General features: G+C 35.5%; 1 protein-coding gene across 1 annotated transcript in view; it reads right to left on the bottom strand.

The window, feature by feature from the left end:
- The window catches only part of LOC127864349 (NXPE family member 1-like), a 30440-nt gene extending 4999 nt beyond the window's left edge, over positions 1-25441 (bottom strand). The window contains exons 1-2 of the mRNA XM_052403993.1: positions 25094-25441; positions 1981-2272 (exon numbers count right to left, since the gene is read on the bottom strand). Coding sequence (XP_052259953.1) covers positions 1981-2272; positions 25094-25200 — 399 coding nt within the window. The 5' untranslated portion in view covers positions 25201-25441. The remainder of the gene's footprint in view (positions 1-1980; positions 2273-25093) is intronic.
- Positions 25442-26571: the final 1130 nt, after the last annotated feature.

The raw sequence follows: 26571 nt of genomic DNA, 5'->3' as shown, positions 1-26571 counted from the left end.
ATTATTCCGACAAATAAGAGTAACACATAAACAAGGGCTGTTTGTAAAACATGCATGCCCCCCATATGGGCTGTCCGTTGTAGTGGCAGCCATTGTGTGAATACGTTTTTTGTCACTGTGACCTTGACCTTTGACCTAGTGACCTGAAAGTCAATAGGGGTCATCTGCGAGTCACGATCAATGTACCTATGAAGTGTCATGATCCTAGGCAAAAGCGTTCTTGAGTTATCATCCGAAAATCATTTTACTATTTCGGGTCACTGTGACCTTGACCTTTGACCTTGTGATCTCAAAATCAATAGGGGTCATCTGCGAATCATGATCAATCTACCTATGAAGTTTCATGATCCTAGGCATATGCGTTCTTGAGTTATCATCCGAAAACCATTTTACTATTTCGGGTCACCGTGACCTTGACCTTTGACCTAGTGACCTAAAAATCAATAGGGGTCATCTGCGAGTCTTGATCAATCTACCCATGAAGTTTCATGATCCTAGGCGTATGCATTCTTGAGTTATCATCCGGAAACCATTTTACTATTTCGGGTCACCGTGACCTTGACCTTTGACCTAGTGACCTCAAAATCAATAGGGCTGTTCTGCAAGTCATAATCAATCTACCCATGAAGTTTCATGATCCTAGGCGTATGCGTTCTTGAGTTATCATCCGGAAAATATTTTACTATTTCGGGTCACCGTGACCTTGACCTTTGACCTAGTGACCTCAAAATCAATAGAGGTCATCTGCGAGTCATGATCAATCTACCTATGAAGTTTCATGATCCTAGGCGTATGCGTTCTTGAGTTATCATCCGGAAACCACCTGGTGGACGGACCGACATACCGACCGACCGACCGACCGACCGACATGAGCAAAGCAATATACCCCCTCTTCTTCGAAGGGGGGCATAAAAATCAAAGTCCCTTTTAGCATAAGCAAACATTTCAACGCTAGATATGGTCTGGTAACATAGATTTTACAAGATACAAAATGTTCTTTTTTGTTTTTTGTGGGACAGTGTATTTAACACATGTTCATTTACCATGTTCGTGTTCGTGTTTCATATGAATTGATATTAAAATATTTAACATTAAAACAGATATTATTATAGGAAATTAAAATGGAATATATTATGCCACAAAGAATAAAAACGCGCATTTTGTATCTCGTTAAATCTATGTTACCGTACCACAACTGATGTTAAAATATTGGCTATTGCAATAAGGAACACTGATTTTTTTATGGGTTCTCTTTATTTTACGAAATCTTTTGCGAAATATCAGTTTGGGTTGATTTTTTATGTTACTTTAAATATCAAACAACAATAAATTGGCGGACACTGGAAGAAATGTCAAATATAACGGATCAATAAACGAAGTTAATAGGATATTCATACGGGAAACTATTTCAATAACTACACGATGACAAATATTGATCTGAGAAATTTCAAACGTCACTGAAAGGTCAAGGTGTAATAAAATTTATTGACGTTTAACACTACATTTAACTTGTATGACATGTCGAAATGTTTATTGCATCGTGCTTGCTAACACGCATGTGGGGTTAATTTTATTATCTCCGTTATTATACAGTCTTAAAACGGAATATTTATTACCAACATACACAACGAAAGAATAACGAGACATGTTTCTTTTTGAAATTGTCTTTCACATTCCTCAATTTGTCCTCTTTCGATGGTGTGGCGAGTCACGATTTGACCAACACTACTTTGTATAGCTGTGGAGGATATGATAACTCATGAACGAATGTTGTGTAAGATAAAGTGGACGCATATGTGACTAGTCTGCAGTACACTACACCAAGGGTCATGTGTATCATGAGAACAACATTTCAGTGTGAAAAAGTTAAGACAGTTCTACGATACAGCGACTTCTTTATTATGAAGAAACTGTGCAACCACAAAACATGAACCCTTTAAGTTAAACGAGAACCTTTTTGTGAGTACAAAAACATCTCACCACGTCACCACCTTTACGTCGTTTCCGTCCATGATGGTCAAATAGCGTGATAGTCACGTACACGTGATCTCCGATTGTCAAGTGGCCGTTTCCATTCAGCTCGACCGTTGACCTTGACGGGTCGGGAAGGTCAAGTAGATCTTCAATATCCGTGTAATTTAAATATAATTCTTCAGGCCACGTTCCTAGAACTTCCGGTGCCGCTGGAATGTGTCTGCACGGGCTGTACACGATATCAGGTGCACGTGTTTTAAGTCCGTCTGGTTTATTGAACAAAATCTTCAGATCAAATCTTAAAATATAAATTTAAGAAACATACACGTTTCCGTACGTTTCCAAATAAATACAATTTTTATTAAATAAGCAGTGCATACAATAGTGATTTAATATAAATGAAATATATAATTCAGAGAAAGAAATAATAGTTCAAAATTCCTCAAAAGGGTTACCATTGACATCCAATTTTAATTCCGACACGTTATTATAATTTGTAGTTTTTTGTGTTGGAATTGCAACAGGTATCAGCTGGGTCGGGCAAAAATACAATACTGTTGGCAGTAAAAGTCGTTTAGGCATCTTTTATCACTGTGCCTTATTCCCTATGAATTGGATTCATATAAAGCTGTATGAGCCAATCAGCAACCCTAGTGGCTCTATAATTATCTTCATTGATAAATAAATCCCACCAAAATAAAATAAGACCAAGAAGTAAGTTGGTCCAACTATTTGGAATCCATCGTTTTTTCACTGATATATTTATTTTTCGCAGGATCAAGATTTGAGTTTTCAATTTCTTACCACACAAAGTCACGATGTGATTGCTGTCTTTGTCGAGACGCGTATTCGGACTTGTTATCCGTGTGTTCATATTCGAAATGAATTTGTGTCGCGTTCTGAGAAAACTGGGCATAATGCCTGTGCGTAAAGTGTCGCCCCAGATTAGCCTGTGCAGTCCGCACAGGCTAATCAGGGACGACACTTTCCGCCTAAACAAGATTTTCGGTGAGAAGGGACTTCCTTTCAACGAAAAATACCTTAAAAGCGGAAAGTGTCGTCCCTGATAAGCCTGTGCGGACTGATCTGGGACGACACTTTACGCACATGCGTTATGCCCAGTTTTCTCAGAACGCGACACATTTGTTCATTAAGTGCACAGTTTTTGTGTTGAAGTATGTGTAAATAATCTCATTGGTAAATATTGCAGCATAAAGTTCACCGTTTGTATACCGATGCGACTTGAATTGTGAGCTGATGTTATTGCGTTGTTTTTTTACTTGAACTGTAATTGTATTATATAATATTGTATAATTGTATTATATATACAGTAATAAAGTAAAAAATATATCAAAACAATATATATATATATATATATATATATATATATATATATATATATATATATATATATATATATATATATATATATATATATATATATATATATATATATATAAACTTTTAATAGGTAGAATAACTCGACACTATACATGAACTTGTTATAATAAAACATTCAAAAATAGTTGAACTATGAAAACAAGTTCGAACTCATGACATTCGAGCCCTACATTGATCCATCGCATCACCACAGCGTAAAATAAAAGCCACTGACAGAACATGTTGTTCTCGTTTTCCGTACGGGCAATTTCGAATAATAGGCGACAATTGATGAGGGCCATATAAATCAATCGCACAAGTAAAAGTTGTCAATCCAACAAATGATTTAGTTCCAACACGTCCAATTAGTCCCAATATGAACTCAAGCATGTCTGGGCGTATACAAACAACCGGCGATAATTTCAATAAGTGTATTAACAATTAAAATCAATTCAAAGGGAGATTTCAATAAGCCATTCCCAAAATTAGGCTACCTCAAATCAAGCACGTTATCACGAATGATGTCCGTTGTTTAGTTCGGCAACTTGTATTGATCGCAAGGCGTATATATGCATGTACATACAACATATCTACCACCCAATATACTAGTAAAAACAAACTGCCATGTGTATGATTGTGTGTCAAGAAATGAGTTATAATTTATAATTATCCTCACGCTTTTTGAAAAGCGTGGGGATATTGTGGTTATCTCCGCCGTCCGTCCGTCTGTCCGTCTGTCTGCCCGTCCTGGGGACCGTTTCTTAAAACTACGTACGTTCAAAAATCATGCGTAAGTGGAAACGTTCAGTTTGTAGCGTTTCTATAAACTTCGTAAAGTTACGTTTACCATAGGCTCACGTAACTCAGTAATTTAGCGTAAATATGGCGGCGTATGCACCGATATTTCGGAGAACCGAACGTAGACTACGAAATCTACGAGCGCAACATCATTTTAGTTAATTTAAACCTTTATCTATATTAAGAACTTGGTAGGGCATGGAAAGATACTGTAACGGAAATCCTGCGTTGATTGTTCAGGATCTATTGTGTACGATTGTGGATTGGAGTTTTGCTAAAAGAGGAAATGTTACATGTTCGAATCGATTGTTGTTATGATTTGTTCGATTTTCCTTTTGACAATTCATTCAACTTTCGTTTTGAACAAGGCTTTATCCATCACAAGACGCCAAGTTGAACTCAACGAATGTGACGTTTGCTGAGTGATAGAATTTATTCATTGTAAACATGGGTAAAAGTATACTTTTTCTGTAAGAATTATGTATTAGAATTGTATAATCTACGTTTTTGTAAATAGTTGCATTTATATTATACTGCTGTGTCAATGAATAACAATTATACAGTAGTCTGTGCTAATATTAATTCAATTAATTTAAGCACAGATTACTGTATAATTGTCATTCATTGACACAGAAGTATAATATAAATGCAACTTTTTACAAAAACGTAGATTACTGTATACAATTTTAATTGATATGTCAACAGCGCTTCTTATAAATGTGTATACGGTTGTCACTTTATTGTTGAATTTGGCACATTTACAGTTTAAGCAGAAGTTCTGCATCAAGATCCAATTCTTTGGAAATAATATCATGCATATCATTTTGTCAAAACTGCGTTAAATAAAATATACTGTAGAGACTGTGAGATACAATCTGTCGACATGTTAGCTCAGTTCAGTTTATTCTGTTAAATTTGTCTTTGTCAGCTCTGGTACTACAATTGTATTTTATTTCAGGTGTGTGGCTTTAAAGGGATCTTTTCACGCTTTGGTAAATTGACAAAATTGAAAAAAGTTGTTTCAGATTCGCAAATTTTCGTTTTAGTTATGCTATTTGTGAGGAAAAAGTAATACTGAACATTTACCATGGTCTAATATAGCCATTATATGCATCTTTTGACGATTTTAAAACCTAAAAATTATAAAGCGTTGCAACGCGAAACGATTGAATAATTTGGAGAGTTCTGTTTTTGTCGTTAAATTTTGTAAAACTACGAAGATTGCTTATATAAGGTATAAAATACTTCACGTATATGTACTCGGCGGAATAGCTCAGTAGGCTAAAGCGTTTTTACTTCAGGACTCTGGCAGGACTCCAGGGGTCACTGGTTCGAAACCTGGTCCGGGCAATATTCTTTTCCTTTTTTTAATTTTATTCTTGATTTTTTACTGGAGCTTTTACGATCCAATGTTTACATTTATCGAAATAAAGCATTTAATGAATAAGTTAAAAAATGCCAAAATCTGTGAAAAGGCCCCTTTAAATACTCAACACCTTCATTGTTTTCGACTGTGTGCTTATGGATTAATTTAATGTTTGATCTGCATAACGCCTGCATAATATCATACGACAAAACATGTGCATAGTTGTCTTTTTGTAAGATTTGTTTTATATTGAAAACAATAATAACGTTTCATTTTTGTGCCGATATAATTTGCATAGATATTTAATTAGTTGTAAATATATGTCATAACTAATGAATATTAAGAATCACTCGCTCGAATCATGTTTCAAAATAAGGTTACATTTCAAGTGTCTGTTGTTTCTTTGGCATGTAATGCTTAATGCATTTCATTTTGAATAAAATACTTTACGTGAAGCTGCTATTTTATTAAAAAAATATTTTAATTAATGAATGACACGCTAAAGTTCCTAAGATATGTACTGCTTACGACGAGTACTTGTCAAACAAATTCAAACAAAATCCTCCCTTGATATATTTGTTTTAATTTAAATAGATCTAATAAAAGAAATTGCCAGTACCGATAAATACAATCTAGAACATCCCAGTAAAGAGTCACCGAATATCGTATTTCTTCAACAAGTGGCAATACAAGTGCAATACATTTTAGGTTTTAATAAACTACTCAAACGTTAAGAACTTTCGCAAATATCACTGTTGATTTATTGACATACAGTTTACTAATCATATGCCAAGCATTTCTTCAGTAGCCTTACCCTACGGAGTTTGTCTTCGACTGTTGACTAAAGTAGATCAATGAGAACGCCGACTGCATATGACCTAGTGTATTTAAATCAATATTTGAACACAAATGGATGGGGGATATCAAATCATCATCATCATCATCATCATCATCATCATCATCATCATCACCATCATCATCATCATCATCGTGATCATCATCATCATCATGATCATCATCATCATCATCATAGTCATCAAATTGCTTTGACCATTCCAGGCTTATCACATTAAATATATCTGACAATTCCACTGACATTTCAAAACAGTCCCAAACGGGCAAACCTAACCAAGCCAACTGGCCATTACCATTCCGTCAAACCATGTTAGACTGTTACGAATGTTAGCTTCATGTTCTGTACGACTTTGGGCGAGTTTTCACTTGCCTTAAAGTGGATGAGCTGGTCGTTTAAGGACGACACTTGCTCGAGTTCTCTTCAACATTGACACGAGCATTTAGACGAGCTCAGTCAATATATATATATTTATATATTCTTATGTTAGTATATCAATCGCAGATATAATAACTGACTTCGAGAATGATCGAGTGTAGACGACTCTGCACGAGTTTATAAGCATATGTCGTTCGCGATTTCCAGCCCCCCCCCCCCCAAAGGCACACCAAAGTCGAGTTACGCTTTAGAATGCCAACAGAAAGCTAAATTCTACGGGACGTGAAGACATGCAGAAGATGTTTATTCGAGAGTGCACGATTGTCATGAGACGTGCTCTTGCTACGTGTACGATAGGCGTCGACAATATTGAACGGTATAAAATTATCGCCGCTTCTTGGCGAGTTCGAGCAACAGAAGAATACAACACTGCGACATAGAACGAAGAGTGGGCAGATTCACACGACACAATGCAGGTTCTGGCGAGGTACATTGACTCCACATCACGATTATCAGAGATCAGACAGACAGACGAACGGACGGACGGGCGGGCGGACGGACAGACGGACAAACGGATGGACGGACGAACAGACAGACAGACAGTCAGTCAGTCAGACAGACAGACAGACAGACAGACAGACAGACAGACAGACAGACAGACAGACAGACAGACAGACAGACAGACAGACAGACAGACAGACAGACAGACGGACGGACGGACGGACGGACGGACGGACGGACGGACGGACGGACGGACGGACGGACGGACGGACGGACGGACGGACAGACAGACAGACAGACAGACAGACAGACAGACAGACAGACAGACAGACAGACAGACAGACAGACTTTTTATTCCAGACTTGTACATAGTATATCGTCTGAACACATACATTTATACAGAAAATGTAAATATTATAAGAAGTTATCATTTCCGTATCGTAAAATCAACAGTTAGGAATTATGTGTTAAGTTTACATTAATGGCGATACCATTTTTGTAGTAGAGATGAGCAAATATTGAATATATTGAATATACATTTGAATTTACAAAATAGATGTATACAGACGTATCTGAACACCTCAAAACGACCACAATACGCAGTTACACACGGGTGAACGGTAAAACTTGTATATGCACCATTCAGTTTCTCATTTGCAAAGGGCTTATTTGGCGAGTGTAAGAAAGTTCGGTTATTGAAACTATTTCCACTGACTGGTATAAGACATTTATAATTTCAATTTGTACAAGGTAGCAATTCAAATTGTTTTATCTTAAATTGTGTTCGCCGAAGAAGTAGAAGTTATATGTCTTTTTAATTGAATTTGCTATAACATATATATATAATTTCGGACTAGTACTTGAAAGTTCCCTGGGTACTCTTTATGTATGCTACAATATACCCTGTGTACAGAAAATATACTTAAACATACCCAGGAATACTTAGGCTAAATCTGCTGTTGTTGACTCTATTTTCAAATTAATAATGTTTCCGTTTACATTCTGTGAAATGGCCTCCGCGATGACATTATCGAAACTCGTACTCAAAAAAGAATATTGAGTTAGGTTTTGTTCAAAGAGGATTTTGTTTCGTATTCAGAAGTGCGTTTGATGACATCAAATTTTAGGCAGGAATGAAATTCTGTACCCAGGGTACATTGAAGTGTACTTAAGAGTACCCCGGGTACTTTGAAGTAGTACGGGGCCAACAATGACCAATCAAGCTTCAGTTGTTTAAGCGCTGCAATTATTAACTGGACGTAAAGGTCAAAGCTCACACACTTGGCTAACTTTGCGCAATGGTTATTGTAACAACTAAAACTTAAGTTATCTGAATATTAATGAAGGCTTATTTTAAAGTAGGTTTGAAAAGTTTTCACTGTTTAAGTAAATTTACTGAAAACATTGATTGAAATGTACCAAATATGTCATTTTATACAAAAACTGTCAAAACACTATGACTTTTAAACCAATGAAATTTGTTTTTGGTAAGTTACAGTTGTAAGATGCTCAAAGTTGTATTTTTAGCGAGGCTGTTTTCGAAGAGAGAAAACCCGAGCTATTGTCATAGCCAGCTAGTTGTTCAACGTCCGCCCGTCCGCTGTAGGCAATGTGCTAAAACCCTAAACGTCACACCCATTTTGGGTCACTAGGTTATAGGTCAATGTCACTGTGACCTCTACAAAAATATAAAATTCTGACAAGATTTCACAGCCCAGCGTTTTTTTTTACCAATCCATGCATTTTTTTTAAATATCGAACAAAAAATATATTATAATTATATATGTGAAGAAGCATACTTTATGATAATTGCAAATGCCTATTGTCTCAAATTAATAGAAGCATTCATGGACAATGTTAATTTATCACAGAAAAAAGATTCTCATTTTAAATGAATTTATCGTCGCTGTCGTTCTCAAACCTCGTAGCTACAAAATGCCAACTTTTCAGGAGAGAGAAAAAAACCGTCTCATTTTTTTATAACGATGTTTTAGAAATTGAAATTCTGTAAAAATACCAAACAAATGAAGCTGCAAAATACGGTATAAGCCGTAGACGCGTAAGTCATACTGATAAGTCATACTGACAGTCAGACATGGTAGCTACGATATTTTGTCACCACAGTTTTGTCATTTTTATGAGGTACGACAATTCGTCCTTATAGGAAACCTCGTAGTTGCAAATAAAAAAAAATATAAAAACGTTTTTGTCAAATTTGTCCAAACGAAACGACGTACCTATACTGTCCTACTCGGTTACTCCTTTCTCCATAGATTCCACAAGATCAGGTCTTATCTATTTAACTGTTCAGGGGTCATTATCAAGGTGGTGTGAAACGCTGGTCACTGTTAGAAGTCATAACATTAGGGTATTTATTGGCCATATCTAATTCCAAGATATTGCTGTAGAATGCTGATAATTCAGAGGGTTAAACATCGCTCACACAATAAATGAATAATTTGATTGTAGAAAAATACAGGGGAATGCATTTTAAAAGGTATCAACGAGATAATATTAATTAACTAAAGCACATTTTGATAAAGAGCATCGTGCTTGTATTTGAATGATGGATTAAAATAAAATGAACAGAACAGAACATGTACATAGTTTATTATTGAATTGAACAACATATTAATTAATGTTAATTAAACTATGTAATGGAAAGTATATAAATGCGAAGAGTATGTAATGATCTCAGAGCATAATTATAATTATGTTATATAAAATTATAATGAAGATATTTTCCATTACACATATCACATTATTCAGAAGTAAACAATTGAATATTCCTTACTTTTTCAATGTACATCTATTAATGTCCATATAAACAAGTTGAGATGGCATAAATAGTATGCCACATAAACTTTATAGAATTCTTGTCAACTAATAATAATAGAATGATAAGCTTCTATATGCATGTATATTTAGTACTGTCATGATCGTAACCCAAACTTTTCTAGCAAGGAAATTTCATGGAAAAAACATTAATGTTAACACCAAATAGCGCCGTCTGCACTTGTGGATTGGGACATAAGCGACGGTGTTCGCTATTCAATTTTTTTTTTAAGAACATCGTCGATTAGGAAAATGTGCTATATTTGGAGGAAATACCGGTTTCAGAGACGTTCAATAAATTAGCCGCGCTCTGTGAAACGGGGATTAACGCCTGTGCGTAAAGTGTCGTCCCAAATTAGCCTGTGCAGTGCGCACAGTCTAATCAGGGACGGCACTTTTCGCTTTTATTGTATTTTTCGTTTTAATGAAGTCTTTACGTAGCGAAAAACCAGTTTATGCGGAAAGAATTGTTCCTGATAAGCCTGTGCGGACTGCACAGTCTAATCTTGGACGACACTTTACGCACATGCATGAATACCCGTTTTCACAAAGAGTGGCTCAAATACTGATCGTGTCCGTTATTTTTAAGTTTGGCAATGATACTATAGCTTTATGACGGGCTTTTGGCTGTTTGAGTCGCGATGCTTTTATTTTGTTTCTGCTTTTGGAGGCATTTTTTTATTCTTTGGATCATGTTTTGCGAAAAACACTGTAAATGAGAAGTTTTAAAGGGGAAGGTTGGGGAGTTGTACTTTCACTTGTTATTAGATTGTTATCGTAGCTATGCACGGGTTGGTGTAAAACGGCGAACGGCCATATGGTCGCAGTTATTTAAATGAATAATTCTGGATACGATACATCATACTTAATGTATAACCGCGAGATCGTCGCTGTATCATATGACCAGGTGCAGTATATATAATTGGTCTACAACCAGGCACTCGGTCAATCATCAGGGGTCAGCCAGTCACATATTGGAGTGTATTAAAAAAACTGCATCACTCAGAGAAATTCACGATACGCAATTTCGACATTCGGATCGATATTTGAAAAAAAAGATAACACGTTTGTTGGATACGTTTCTAGACGTCCATATAACTTATACGTGTTTTAAATGTGTCCGTATATAAAATAGCAGGTTAATTTGTAAGAAAATGCAATTTAAAATCATTTCCCGGCAGTATTAACCATGTGGAGATGGTGTGCTATACATTTTTCAATTTGAAGTCCGCACGGGCTAATCAGGGACGACACTTTCCGCTTTTATGACATTTTTCGTATAAATGAAGTCTCTTCTTAGCAAAAATCCAATTTAGGCGGAAAGTGTCGTCTATTATTAGCATGTGCAGACTGCACAGGTTATTCTGGGACGACACTTTACGCACATGCATTTTGTCCAGTTTTCTCAGAACGCGACTCAAATTATTAGAGGTAGTATTGACAATGGGCTCGACATGTTGCCTAGGTTTCGAAAATGCCTCGGTGAAAGTGTGTGCATGCACGTTTAAGTATTTCGTATGTCCTTTTTGGATAGGTGTTCAATAAATTTACTTTTCATAATCATGCCTTAATAGACCGTCAATGGAGCATTTCAATCAGCAGACACGTTTCAAGTGATATTTACAGATATCTTCATGTCTTTTAAATTTCCGCCAAGTTATTTCATCCCTTCATTCTTTTGAAATGGCAGGACAACAATATACCTATGTACAGGAATATGACATAGGAAGTACGGACTTGGCGCGTCGCATTGTCTCATAATTATGAATATTCCTTTCTTCAAATTAATCTCGAACCTTTTCCTATAATGAGTTCCGTTCTGAGAAAACTGGTCATAATGCATATGTGTAAAAAAGTGTCATCCCAGATAAGCCTATGATATCCGCACAGGCTAATCCGGGACGACACTTTCCGCCTAAACTGGATTTTCGCCAAGAAGAGACACCATTAAAACGAAAAATTCCATAAAAGCGGAAATTGTCGTCCCTGATTAGCCGGTGCGGACTGCACAGGCTAATCTGGGATGACAATTTACGCACAAGCATTATGCCCAGTTTTCTCAGAACGCGACTCTAATGACACGGCCATTGAGCAATCATAAGCAAGAGATTACAAATTCGATCTTTTCCCTCTAAGTGTGACCTTGACCTTAGAGTGTGAATGGCACATCCGCTTATGATGCTGAATAATTCCACTAAGTAATTTACAAAATCTGAATTGAATTTTTTTCACAGTGATTACGAAATGGGATGGACGAAGGGATGAATGGAAGAAAATGCGCACCCCCAGAGTTTCCAACTGGTTTCATCTTCAACCGACCATAATGTAAAAGCTAAATATCGACAAACTCGAACAACGTTTATTGTTACTTATGCAAATTCCAAACCGCAAGCTAAGTAAACACTCCTTTGGACTGAAAACACACGTCCTTGTCTAAATGTATACGTCTTCCTTCGTCAATCTTTGGTAATCAAAACGCGAACTTGAATTTATTAATATTTTAAACACTTACGGTTTATTGAATTCGCAGCGGGACCTGAACATCAGTTCTGATTGCCATAGATCAATCCAGATTCTCTTTTTCGGTTTATTCATTTCATTTCAACTCGTTTTTGTCTACCCTAAAGCTCCGCGTGAATTTGCTTTTTATCTCGGATTTTTATTTATTCGGAGTTTAAGCCATGCATGAAGTTTTTTAAATGAAATATTAACAAGTGTTTATGAATGTTCTATAATCCCAACGTTTTTAAACGCGTGGGGAAATTGTATTGATCTCCGTGTATACAATAACAGTTTCTTTGTTTTTTTTTTAACAAAGCAATACATTTATTGTCTTTGTAAATTGATATTTTTGCGAAATAAATGCACGAAATCTGCCAAATACCAGCACAAGATCATTAAGTAGTTATAAATGGGTTTCAACTCTAAAACAATGTGTGTAAAAGACAAGTAAATTAAATATTCCCAATTAGTTGTTCTGCTTGTTCACACCAGCTACTGTCTACTGAAGGTTAACATGGTACACTGTAGTTTTCACTATCAAAGACCTAAGTCATATTAGAAGCTTAGACTTCTGTCAATGAAATATTAATAACACGAAATAACAAATTATACAATAAACATTAAGCAAAAGAAATAGATTGAATCTGTATTAGTTCTAAATATTATAGGCTATGGTATTATACATACTCGAATGCATAACTTTGGTTAGTTTAGCAATGTTAAAATAAGAAATTAGAAGTCTAAACTTTGTTAAGTAAAACAACCCATAACTTCATAACAAAAGAACAATAAGTAATGGGTAGTAAAAGTTTTGTATTTTAATATAGAACACATGCCTTTTCAACAAAACCATTTATAAATGTGACTAGTAGTAGCCCTATATTTTAACATAGTACAGATACTTGTGTAATTTGAGTGCAAAACAATACTTGTCTCAGTTCTAGTATAATGACTAGTACTATTATACATATTTCTAACAATAGTTGGTAAATCGATAAGACTGAATATTTTAAAAACACATCAATTTACAATAAAACATTGTTTTCCAGGAAAAGTACAATCAACGAATGACTAGTATCAGCTGTAATTTAAACAGAAAACAAGTAAGATCTGAAGAAATAGAAGTAAACTGACAAAGACTAAACACTTATATTTTTAAATTACATTTGCATTTGTGTCGTTTGGCGACACGACTAGACAGACGAACGCCGCCATATTTTATCATAAACCATGCTTATAACGCAAAGCGCTATAACAGTCTGTATAGTAAAATACGTTGGCTAAATTAAATCTAATTTTAAACGAATATGTGCATACCAAAACTGTTGCTGCGGGCATAATACAAAATAAAAATATTTTTATTTCGTTTTAAGATTTCAGGTGCGGCAAATCCGACGAACATTTAATCAATTAGTTGTTGCCTACGGGCTGTTAAAATATGATTCCCTATTATGTTTCTTATTTGAATAAAGATGTAATGTAATGACTTATTTTGAGTGATTGATTCGGTCGTTGCAAGGCGTGAGTTATCTCGTTCCCAAGCATAATATCTGTATCTAGTGATACATTTTAACGACGTAATACGTAGTTTCCATGAGTTGTTTATCCATCTTTTAACACGTCAATTAGTCGCTTTCGTGAGTTTTATCCACGCACAAACGGACGCGGAAAAACGCAAACACACACACGTAATTTCAAATTTAATACCTTGATTTTTGTGAGATTAAGATTGAGACAAAGTATGAATGAGGAACAGAAGTTATTGTTTTTTTTGTTTTGTAATCAATACAACGAAAACCGCTGAAAAGAAATAAATTTTGCCTTCGTATTGTTATTATAGTTTTGATTGTAAAAAAATGGGATTTCGAAATATCACTAGTATGTGTGGATTTTATTTTGTCAAATGCAACACGAACAACGGTATGCGAACGGACCTTGATTGTAATTAAAATACATATCATGCATGTGTATACATACCTCGTTTCCAAAATATGAATTGTGAATGTACAAATGAAGAACATAGCAACACAAATGCAAACTCTTCGGCGTTCATTTCCGCGAACAGCTTTATTAAACATTCCATTAACTGCCCATATATTTTAACTTGTAGTTTTAGCCAATATGAAATGTTCAATTACTTATATGATTTTCAACCTGTTGTTAAATAAATTTCAATAATTTCCGTTGAAATAACACAAACAACACAACTCCGGTACCCTATTCACTTAACTATACAGTAATAGAGGTCTTGCATCGACCTTATCATCTACGCTAACACAGATTTAACACTTTATGGTGAGATTACAGTAATTGACATGACGCCGTATCTATGATCGCTCCGCCCACTTAATCACGTGGCTAAGCGGGTAGCAAACCTAGACAAGCTAACACCAAAATGGCTTCATTGCCTATACTGCATGTAGATTAACGCGATATTCCGGATTATTTTTATGGACTTTTTGACACAATATGACACTTGTATAAGGGGTTTGTGTCATTTAGTTATTGTGCGAATGCAAAAATATACGTTGATAGAGAACATCAGCTAATTGTAAAGGGTTTTTCGGTACATGAAAAACGCTCTCAAACGCTTGCGCGCTGACCGAAATCGAACCTGTTATTACGTGTGATGTTGGTATTAGCAATAAATTAACACTTCTTCAACGGCATTTACCCGTGTTATTTACGAAACATTTCCACTCGTGTATTTGATACGAAATAGCGCTTTAAACTGGGATTTCGGTGAAGTTTTACACGCTTTCTGACACCGAGTGTACCAAAATCCCACATGTTATTACGTATAAAAGTGATATTAATAATATTAAACATTGCTTATGGGACATTTATCAATCACTATAATTGAAAGTGCAAGACAGCACAATAAGTTTGGTCATTGTCATATATAAAGTAGCGCTGTATGAAGGGGAATTCAGGAAAGCTACCTGTATCAGACGCTGGAGCAGGTACCGACTTCTCCCAAGTTCGGCGTTTATTGGTTATATCAGTAATAATAAATCTTATTATGTGGCATTTTATCGATTCGATTCTATTAAAATAGAAACATATAATCGTTTGCACTTGTTACTGACACACACAAAACACGATTTATAACGAGGATTTCGTTAAGTTACGCAAAGTTGGTACCAATCTTCTCTATTATTCTACAAGCACACGTGATATAATTCATACTTAATAATGCGTAGTTATTTGTAACATAACATTTCCAGTTTTTTTAAATAAATAAATGCTCCATAAGGGTGATCTCGGTAATTCTACACATTGAAGCTTCCACTTGCTCTTGTCAAGACCGCATTTCCGCGTTTGAAATGGTATATATTTTATTAATCTAACTTTTGGACCGAATGTCAGAGTTACATAAAACCTAATCACACCGTTTTTGCCTTATTTCATTTCCGCTTTTTTTCGAACAAATCAAACGAAACTCGTTGAAAAAAATGAGAACTAGGCATTCGATCTCAAAGGTGGATTAAAAGCGTTCATTGGTTGCATCACATGTCTGCACATGTGTAGATACCGTTATTAATATACTATATCACGTGTCACCTTCTAATAACATGTATAATGGCAACAAAGTGCATTACTATCAGAGTAATAAAACACAGCACAAATTAGGCTTCATGCTGGGTTTTATTTCTCTTTAAGTAATAAGATAAACCTCGCTTATGTATATAAATGAACTAGTAACTGATAAAACTTTTTTTTAAACGTGAAATATTAAGTGATAATCAGATCGATAACATAAACTATTTAAATCTGCTAGTATATCCGATAACAAGAGCACCGCCTTGCGGGTGCAGACCGCTCATCTATTTTCTTTTTAAAGCGGGTATATACGATTTTTTTATATGTGTTTAATTGTAATATATTGATAAAATATGTTACAATAACACAAAATAGGCAAGAAAAAATATACGTTAAAGCCGAATTTCATAAAATGCAGCGAAGACAAATTAGCGCCCCGAGCCGATAATAACGTACATATTTTCCTACAATAACCGAAGCATTCGTCTTTGTATTAGGATCGGAGATAGTGTTCGTGTGCCGTATGAATAGATATCGTTGCAGGAATTCAAATAAACCGTTAAACTAAGTTTAGATGCACATCGTACATGTATGGTATACATGCTGGCGAATTCGGCTGTACAGCCGTTTTCAATTCCAGAATTAAATATCTGGCTTATTTCGCATTTTTCGACACATGTTCTTCTTAACTTTTATTTTAATTTATATTGAAATATATATATTATACGTTCTTTACATAGTTTATATAAATTCATAAATATTTGACAAAATCGTATATACCCGCTTTAAAGGTGAAGGGACTCTCATTTTCAATCACAAAGGAGGGAGGAGTGGAGTGAAGAGGGGGTGTATAGTGTGGGGTTGTGGACATTTATTACATTATCTTTCAAAAAAGCGAAAAAAAAAAAAAAATCGGAGGGGGGGGGGGGGTTTGGGTGCGATGGTTGGACGGTATTTCAAACATAACCGTTTTAAAAAAAAAAATGGGGGGGAGGGGGGTATAGTGTGAGGGTGTGGTGATAATTTGTGAGATGATCTTGGGTGAAGTCTATTGTGGTATGTCAGGTAAGAGTAGTTTCATCAAAGTATCAATCAAATCTAATCATAAATAAAGAAGTTATGGCAATTTTAGCAAAATTTTATAATTTGACCTTGAGAGTCAAGGTCATTCAAAGGTTAAAGTAAAATTCAAGTTGCCAGGTACAGTAACCTCATGATAGCATGTAAGTATTTGAAGTTTGAAAGCAATAGCCTTGATACTTCGAGGGGATCGAAACACAAAATTTAACCATATATTAAAAGTTACTAAGTCAAAAAAGGGCCATAATTCCGTAACAATGACAACCAGAGTTATGCAACTTGTCCTTTTACTGTACCCTTATGATAGTTTGTGAGTGTTCCAAGTATGAAAGCAATATCTATGATACTTTAGGGGTAAAGTGGACCAAAACATAAATCTTAACCAAATTTTCAATTTTCTAAGTATAAAGGGCCCATAATTCCGTCCAAATGCCAGTCAGAGTTACATAACTTTGCCTGCACCGTCCCCTTATGATAGTTCATAAATCTTGCAAGTATGAAAGCAATAGCTTTGATACTGTAGGAATAAAGTGGACCTAAACACAAAACTTAATCAAATTTTCAATTTTCTAAGTATAAAAAGGGCACATAATTCTGTCAAAATGCCAGTCAGAGTTACATTACTTTGCCTGCACAGTCCCCTTATGATAGTTAGTAAGTGTTGCAAGTATGAAAGCAATAGCTTTGATGCTTAAGGAATAAAATGGACCTAAACACAAAACTTAACCAAAATTGTCAATTTTCTAAGTATAAAAAGGGCACATAATTCTGTCAAAATGCATGCCAGAGTTATCTAACTTTGCCTGCCCAGTCCCCTCATGATAGTAAGTAAGTGTACCAAGTTTGAATGCAATAGCATTGATACTTACTGAGAAAAGTGGAACTAAACGCAAAACTTAACCAAAATTGTCAATTTTCTAAGTATAAAAAGGGCACATAATTCTGTCAAAATGCATGCCAGAGTTATCTAACTTTGCCTGCCCAGTCCCCTCATGATAGTAAGTAAGTGTACCAAGTTTGAATGCAATAGCATTGATACTTACTGAGAAAAGTGGAACTAAACGCAAAACTTAACCAAAATTTTCAATTTTTTAAGTATAAAAAGGGCACATAATTCTGTCAAAATGCACGCCAGAGTTATCTAACTTTGCCTGCCCAGTCCCCTCATGATAGTAAGTAAGTGTACCAAGTTTGAATGCAATAGCATTGATACTTTCTGAGAAAAGTGGACCTAAACGCAAAACTTAACCGGACGCCGACGCCAACGCCAACGCCAACGCCAACGCCGACGCCGACGCCGACGCCAAGGTGATGACAATAGCTCATAATTTTTTTTCAAAAAATAGATGAGCTAAAAATTATAATCTTCTTTGACAGTGTTTACGTTCAGGTGGATTTCAGGACGGGCTTGGGTGCATAATGACTAGCTTTAGTCTCCGCGAATGTCTATACTATGCAAAAGAGCTTGGATCAAGTGTATATCTATGTTTCCTGGACGCTCGTCAGGCCTTTGACAGGGTATGGCACGATGGACTATTTCATAAACTCTTATCAATTTCCGGTGTTTATGATCCTGATCCAGTCATTGATACTAACACCCTTCTCGCACTTCGTGAAATGTATCGAAACTCAACAAGCCGCGTTCGCCATCGAGGATTGATCTCGGAACCACTACCGATCGGGCAAGGAACCCGTCAGGGAGGCAAAAGTTCGCCGCTGCTGTACCTTATATACATAAATGGCCTGATAGAGAAACTTGAAGAGAGTGGTGATGGCCTGTGCATTTATGACATAAATATGGCTTCGCCTACTGTGGCCGATGATATGGTGCTAATATCATACTCTAAAAATGGACTGGAGAGGATGCTTAAGATTTGCTATGAATATGCAAACAGGTGGAGGTTTCTTTATAACGCATCGAAGTGCTCAGTACTAGTCTATAATAAGAAGACAGAAGAGACTTCAACCTTCTATCTAGGACATGATCGTCTGCCCGCTAGCGACAAGTATACCCATCTTGGTATTGAATGCAACTCTCTTCTGACCACTAATAATGCGATTCATGATGCATGCGTGCGACTGCGAGGAACATACATGAGCTTGTGCTCAAAAGGGGTAGCGCCTGAAAGACTGAGTCCACCAACTCTCTTAACGATATTCAACTCATCCGTTATCACAAAGGCCCTATATGGCTGTGAGCTATGGAACAACAACTCACAAAGTGATCTTGTTCAACTTTCTATTGCACATAACTTTTGCCTGAAACACATGCAAGGGTATGACAGAAGCATCTCAACAGATTATTGCCTGTCAACCCTTAATACCGTCCCGATAGTGAATGAACTGGAAATCAGAAAACTAACATTCTTCGGCCAAATATGCAGATTGAATCCTAAATACCTAGCGAAAGATATCTTCAATAATAGACTTATACGTCACATTGAACTAGAAGGCCAATGCATCGGGTATATCCCTGATGCATACAGGATACTACAAAAGTACGACTTAATGAACGTCTTACGATCATACGTCCAGGATGGAAATTTCCCCACAAAGCGAGAATGGAAAAAAATAGTTGAGCGAAAAGTCGTAATGAACATTACGAACGAAATACAGAGTCGCATCAAAGGCAACGATCAATGGGGAGTAACTGTGCATGTAATAGACTCCAATAATTACTCCCCTCTATGGAGAGTAGCAAAAGACAACCCAAGAATAATTAACGTGTGTAAAACTATATTGAATAGCATTGGTATGTTTGTGTCGAGACAGTATGTACGAGAATGCAGACATTGTTGCCTGAAAACCGTTAATCTCGTAATTCATAAGTTGTGTTATTGCCACCTGTTAGAGGATAAGCGAAAACATTTATGGACAACTCTAATTGAATGCATCGGTATAACGGAATTCTCGCGCTTCATCCACTTAAGTGGCTTAGAACAAAGTGCATCGTTGCTGAAAATGATATCTGAAACTGTTGACTCATATTTTGTGCATTTTAAACTGTGCAAGGCTGCTGTTTGCATCCTGAACTAGTGTTAGACGCTCTGAGCCAGGTTTTGTGTGTCTTTTGTGTTTTTTACACATATGTTGACATGTCTATCCAATCTATATTAGTGTATTTTAACACTATATAGCAGCCTTCCGTGGAAGGCAAAACCTATGACACATGTTAAGTATATTCGTATATTATGTCTTTATTTTCGCTTTCGCTTTAAGATATATCCTCGGCGAATAAGTTACACTGAACAAAATATGATTTTAATTATTATTTCAATGTGATTATTCTCATTAGGAATTAACAATTATTTATCATCTACATAGTTAGTTATACTTATCTTTGTAAATAATCTAACTGAATGTATTGAGTTGTTTCATTTATGATCTCATGTGTGTGTATATACTTTATTGTACTTCCTTGCTTGTATTATATGTTATGCTCTCCGTGAATGGAGGAAAATAAAAGTCTATCTATCTACCCCATCGACACCGTTTAACCATTTTTAATCTACTTTTTTAAAGAGGAAAACAAAAGAAACTCGCTAAAGTAAAAGTGAACCTATACATAGCTTGTGTAGAAAATGTCGGGCAGTTCGTTGCTAACTAACGCGCCCGATTAATCGATCGCTGACTGGTAAATCAGGTCTTAGATAAGAACTTGATTGACAGGCGGCGTAATGTCAATAAATTAAGGTGCATCCAAACGAGTAAGCAAATGCACGTTTTATGTGCAACACATTCTAATCGCGTAGTGTGCATGCATGCAGGCTTACTTAGGCATTTATTGATTTATTGGTTTTAGCTTTACATTGTATAGTTGTTTTAAATCGCTTTCAAACGCGTTTGTATGGTGGCGTAAAGCGGCAATATGGAACCTTGTCACAGTTTGGCAAAACTATCATGTTCACAGAAAAGTCTAATAGAATCAAAACCAAATGTATACATTATATTAAAATAAGCGAAATATTTTTTTTCGGCTAAAAACTCGTTTAAAATATATATTGGTTGATAGATTGTCGGCACAGCCTTTCAACTACCATTGAACAAGTTGGGATGATAAACGGGATGGGAAATCAAGCATATAGAGGTTACTCTGTGAAAAAGGGGCTTAATGCATATGCGTAAAGTGTAATCCCAGATTTGCCTGTGCAGTCCGCACAGGCTAATCAGGGACGACACTTTCGGCTTTTATGATATTCTCTGTTTAAAGAAAGTCCCTTCTAATCAATAACTAGATTAGGCGGAAAGTGTCGTCCCAGATTAGCCTGTTCGGACTGCACAGACAGGCTGATCTGGGATGACACTTTTCACACATGCATTAAACACCCTTTTCACAGAGCGCGGCTCAAAATTTAGAAGTTGAATTATACAGTTTTGTCCCGGTTGTGGTTTGCGTTAAATTTAATTAGGCGACAAACACGATATGGAATAAAATTTGATTTGTCTACAAAATTATTGTCATGCGTAGCAATAACGAAATTGAGTCATAACAAAAAGAAGATAACAGAACAGTTGTATTAGTCTGTTGCAAACACAACGAAATCGCCAACTAAAAAAAATGAAACTATAGTTATTGTTAAGTAGTCCACAAACAATACTCGAGTCTTTTACATGCAAATCTAGCAGCCGAACGCTACTTACATGTAGCATGGGTCCTTAGAAAACAACTTTGAACTGCACATGCCTTCGGTCAAGGTCATCTTTGGCGACCAACATCACACAAGAAATGTGATCGATGTAAGTGCGCTTACGAAGCACTCAAAGCATGTTGGACAAAGCTTAGGACTGCTCATATTTTACCTTGTAACACGTACTACATTCAAATACGTATGCAAGTAAATGACAACCGCCCTACTTGAATTAGGGGTAGGTTGAGAATGTCCATAGCAATCGTTTTATTACAATGTAGGTTGGGAATGTCCATAGCAATCATTTCATTACAAATCCTTATACAAGTGGTCGGGCTTATACAATTGACCCCGCAAGCTTTCTGATTAGTAGTCAAGCGCTCAACTATCTACGCCATCTTGGACATCATTATCATCATCATTAACAGCAGAAGCAGGTAAAGCATCATCATTATCATGATAAACATCAACAAAAAGCTCTGGAACAAACAACAACCTTCAGTTGTAATAATAAGATTATATTCTGTCTTTTCGTCTGTAAATTGGACTGTTTATGCACAATCAAACGAACACCTGCATATCAGAGGAGAACTTCGTCAACAATGGTTGTATGGATACTTATGAACATCTAAGACTGAAGTGGGTGCATAATGAGTTTAAATTGCATTTAGTATGGAAAGCCTTCACTGTCTTATAATACCAAAACTTGTGATATTACGTCAATCTGACTGTGCATGAATACATGTATATTCAAATTATGTATTTATATATTGTGATTATGCATATATAATGGTTACATGCATTCATGCACAGTCAGATTGATGTATGATCACAAGTTTTGGTCTTATAAGACAGTCGAGGCGTTCCATAGTTTAGCGTAACGTATAAGCTATACAAATAACCACGCTTGTGATAAGAACCACTCAAGGTCTCTCATGGTTTCGTTTCGAATAGGAGTTCTAATTTGATTTATGCAAACAATCAGGAAGCCTTAGAGGGCACTCTACGGTCGCAAGATTGCAAATCAAACAAACGCTATGTACCAATACTAAACACTACAACGTTTTCCTACCATAACTACGGTGACAACTTTTCGCACATTTCCAATTGAATTTGGAATCTATTAATTTTGTCAGTGTTATATAATTAAACTTGTGCATACATCAACTAATATACTACTTAATAACGTTTCATTGTCAGAAACGCCCTGTAAGGTAAAATGTTTAAAAGAAGTAAACAAAACATGTTTTTAATTCATTTACTGAGTGTTTATTCCTTAATTTGGATGTACTTGCACGACAACCTTCTATTCTCTTGACATAACAAATCAAAGTTTCTTATTTCGTTTAATTCAAACAGTTAAAAGAACCCATATTACTGAAAATCTATTCAGATATAAGGGATCTGTGAAAATCACCAGTAATGTTCACGTCTATTTAACTCGCGATAAAAATGGAAAGATTTACACTTCGTTCTGCTTACTTAATGTTTTTGTTAACCAATGTACCACACTAATAAACAACATTGAGGATAAGGATGAGGATGAGGATGGGGATGGGGATGAGGATGAGGATGAGGGTGAGGGTGAGGATGAGGATGAGGATGGGGATGAGGATGATGATGATGATGATGATGATGATGATGATGATGATGATGATGATGATGATGATGATGATGATGATGATGATGATGAGGAGGAGGATGATGAGGATAATGATGATGATGATGATGATGGTGATCTACACAATTTGTAAATTTCAAAATGTCATCCAGTTTTGATTTTTGGTATTTTAAAGTGGTGAAACAAGAATTGTGGTTTGAACACAACCGTCTGTGTTCTACTTAAGTGTGTAACATTTGGAACGCTGATTAAATTTGAATCGAGGCGTATAGCGATATTTTGTCTCGTTACTCTTCTTTTGCGTGGAATTCTTAAGGACTATTTCGAGTTCCGTAAACGGGAAAGATCACAATTAATATTACTGCGCAATGTTATATTTGGTTAATTTAATGTGTTTTTCTTTTATTTTATCAATTAAAGACTACTATTTTGATTGAATCAGGAATAAATTTAATAAAAAAAATATATTGGAGGATAAATAAAATACTATGTAAGTGTGATTGTGTACTTAAAATTATCCCACTCGTATCAGAAAGGCTTACAACACTCGGCAAGCCTCGCCATGTAAACCTTTCTTCACTCGTGGGATAAATTTAAGTACACAATCACACTAACATAGTATTCTTTATATATCTATCTACAACTTACACGACTTAATAAGTGGTTATAACCAGTTATAGCGAGTTATATATCTCGTTCCCACAACTTATTAACAACTTATTAAGTAGTTTACAAGAGTTCATTTTTTCGTTCCCATTTCTTTGACAGCACTGTGTATTATTTTCATGCGCGATAAAAGACCGCGAGACAATTTTAAAGGTCAAATTTAGGAAAATATTTACAGTAGTTAGGCGATTATTGTTTCAATTTAACGTTAATGTCGTTATTAATGAAAATTAAAAAAAACTATAACATATGTGGGCAGTGTTTGGGTTACGCTTAACGTTTATTTTTAACGTATTTGTTCCGTAGAGCACGTTGTCAATGGTTACAGTTTGTAAAGATGCATTTATTTAAAATAAATAAATGAATTATTTTTGTACAATGCTGACGTCAAAGTACTGATGTCGTTTGTTTAAATATTTGCTTGAAGGGAAGGCTTGGTGGCTGTTTGGATCATTTATGATCAATAACAATTAATTTAAATAAAAACGTTGATGTACCGCCCAACCACCTACGAAGATGCGTTTTCACACAAACTTTACTTTAAGGATGCTATGCTTACGGATTGTAAGTGGCATTTTTTTACCCAACGGATAGAAATGCCACTCATAAGTTATATCATAAGCCTGTAGCCACACTCTTTTTATCGTTAACTATGTTATCAAAGCACAAACGGAAAACAGGTGCGCACACTTTATTTCTATTTTCAAAGATTAATTTCGTTATATTACGATTTAAACAAATACAAATGGGAAATAAGTTTTATGTTTAGTTTTATTCTAAAAAAAAGCTATCAAGAAATGTTTGGCCTTCGAGGTTTTTATTGTATGGGTTAGAAGTAAATCGGAATAGAAACTAGTATGTGTTAATTTTCGTGTTTCCTTTTGTCGAACGGAACACACAACCGAAAAGACGGTATTTACACGGATTTCATTGGAATCAAAATACATGTTGTGGATATGTATACATACCTCCGTTCCAAACTAAGAATCGCAAAAGTAAAAAAGAAGAACACAGCTACAAAAATGCACACTTTTCTTAAACCATTTGTACGAACAACTTTATTAAATATTCCCATCACTGACCAGATCCCGATCTTTTCTTTACTGTAATAAATTTCACTATCTCCAACTGTAATATATTTTCACTCAATTGAAACAGTGAGCGAAAACCGGTTTGCTTGCGTGTCCTCGTTGTTATATTGATCAGTTGATAAGTCCCACAATAATCACGGTATTAAACTGACTTTTGTAAATCCTCGAGTTTTCGTATTGTGAACGGTAGGATTTGTGATAGTTGTAAGCACACAATTTGTTCACGTAACGGGCTATCTACAATTGATTACTTGCTATGTCGAGAACGATATCTTTCGTTGATAAATGATTTTACTGTGAACGATTTTAAAGGGAACTTTTCACAGTTTTTGGCATATTTTGAAGTTTGTCATTAAATGCTTTATATTGATAAATGAAAACATTGGATCTTAAAAGCTCCAGTAAAAAATCAAGAATAAAATTAAAACAAGGGAAAAAAAGAAGCCGGTACCAGGGCTCGAACCAGTGACCCCCGGAGTCCTGGAGTTAGTCTGAAGTAAAAACGCTTTAGCCTTCTCGGCTATTCCGCCGTGTATTCACAGATTAATTATTTTATACCTTATATAAGCAATCTTCGTAGTTTCGTAAATTGAAACGACAACAACAGAATTCTTTAAATTATTCAATCGTTTCGCGTTGCAACGCTTATAATTTTTAGGTTTTCAAATCGTCAAAAGATACATTTAATGGCTATATTGGACTACGGTAAATGTTCAGTAATACTGTTTCCTCACACATATCATAACTAAAACGAAAATTTGCGAATCTGAAACAATTTTTTTCAATTTTGTCAATTTACCAAACCGTGAAAAGATCCCTTGAACGAATTCAGCGATGATGCGTTTTTGTCATTTTCGCTTTATTGTAACAATTTTCTGCAGATAATCCTTCGTATTAGGAAATCACATTTAAATGGGACGAATCGTTACGCAATGAATTCCGCTCGGGTATAATAGCAAAATTACCGGATTTTAATAGAATTGTGAACGATATAAATTACTATTGTAATGAATCGATTAACAATGTGTTGAATAGTTTTAATGACGTTTTTCGCAGAGTAGCAGATCGTTTTTTTTTCAAAAACTATTGTTATTTCTAATAAATCCGAATTTCAAGAAAGTGGTAGCTTTAAGCATAAAGATTGGTTTGATACCGACTGTAAAATCGCACATTTAAACTATAAAAGAATGTTAAACTTATTTAATTCTGACAGAAACGATGTCAATAGAATGCAGTTATCAGAATACAAACGGGCTTATAAAACATTAATTAACAAAAAAGAGAAAGAATACCATAAAGGAAAGTAACCGAGAGTCCGAGATAGAGAGTTTGAAGAATAAAAAAACCAAAGATTT

Source organism: Dreissena polymorpha, chromosome 1, assembly GCF_020536995.1.
Source record: "Dreissena polymorpha isolate Duluth1 chromosome 1, UMN_Dpol_1.0, whole genome shotgun sequence".
NCBI classification, from domain to species: domain Eukaryota; kingdom Metazoa; phylum Mollusca; class Bivalvia; order Myida; family Dreissenidae; genus Dreissena; species Dreissena polymorpha.
This window is presented reverse-complemented; position numbering and strand designations above follow the sequence as displayed.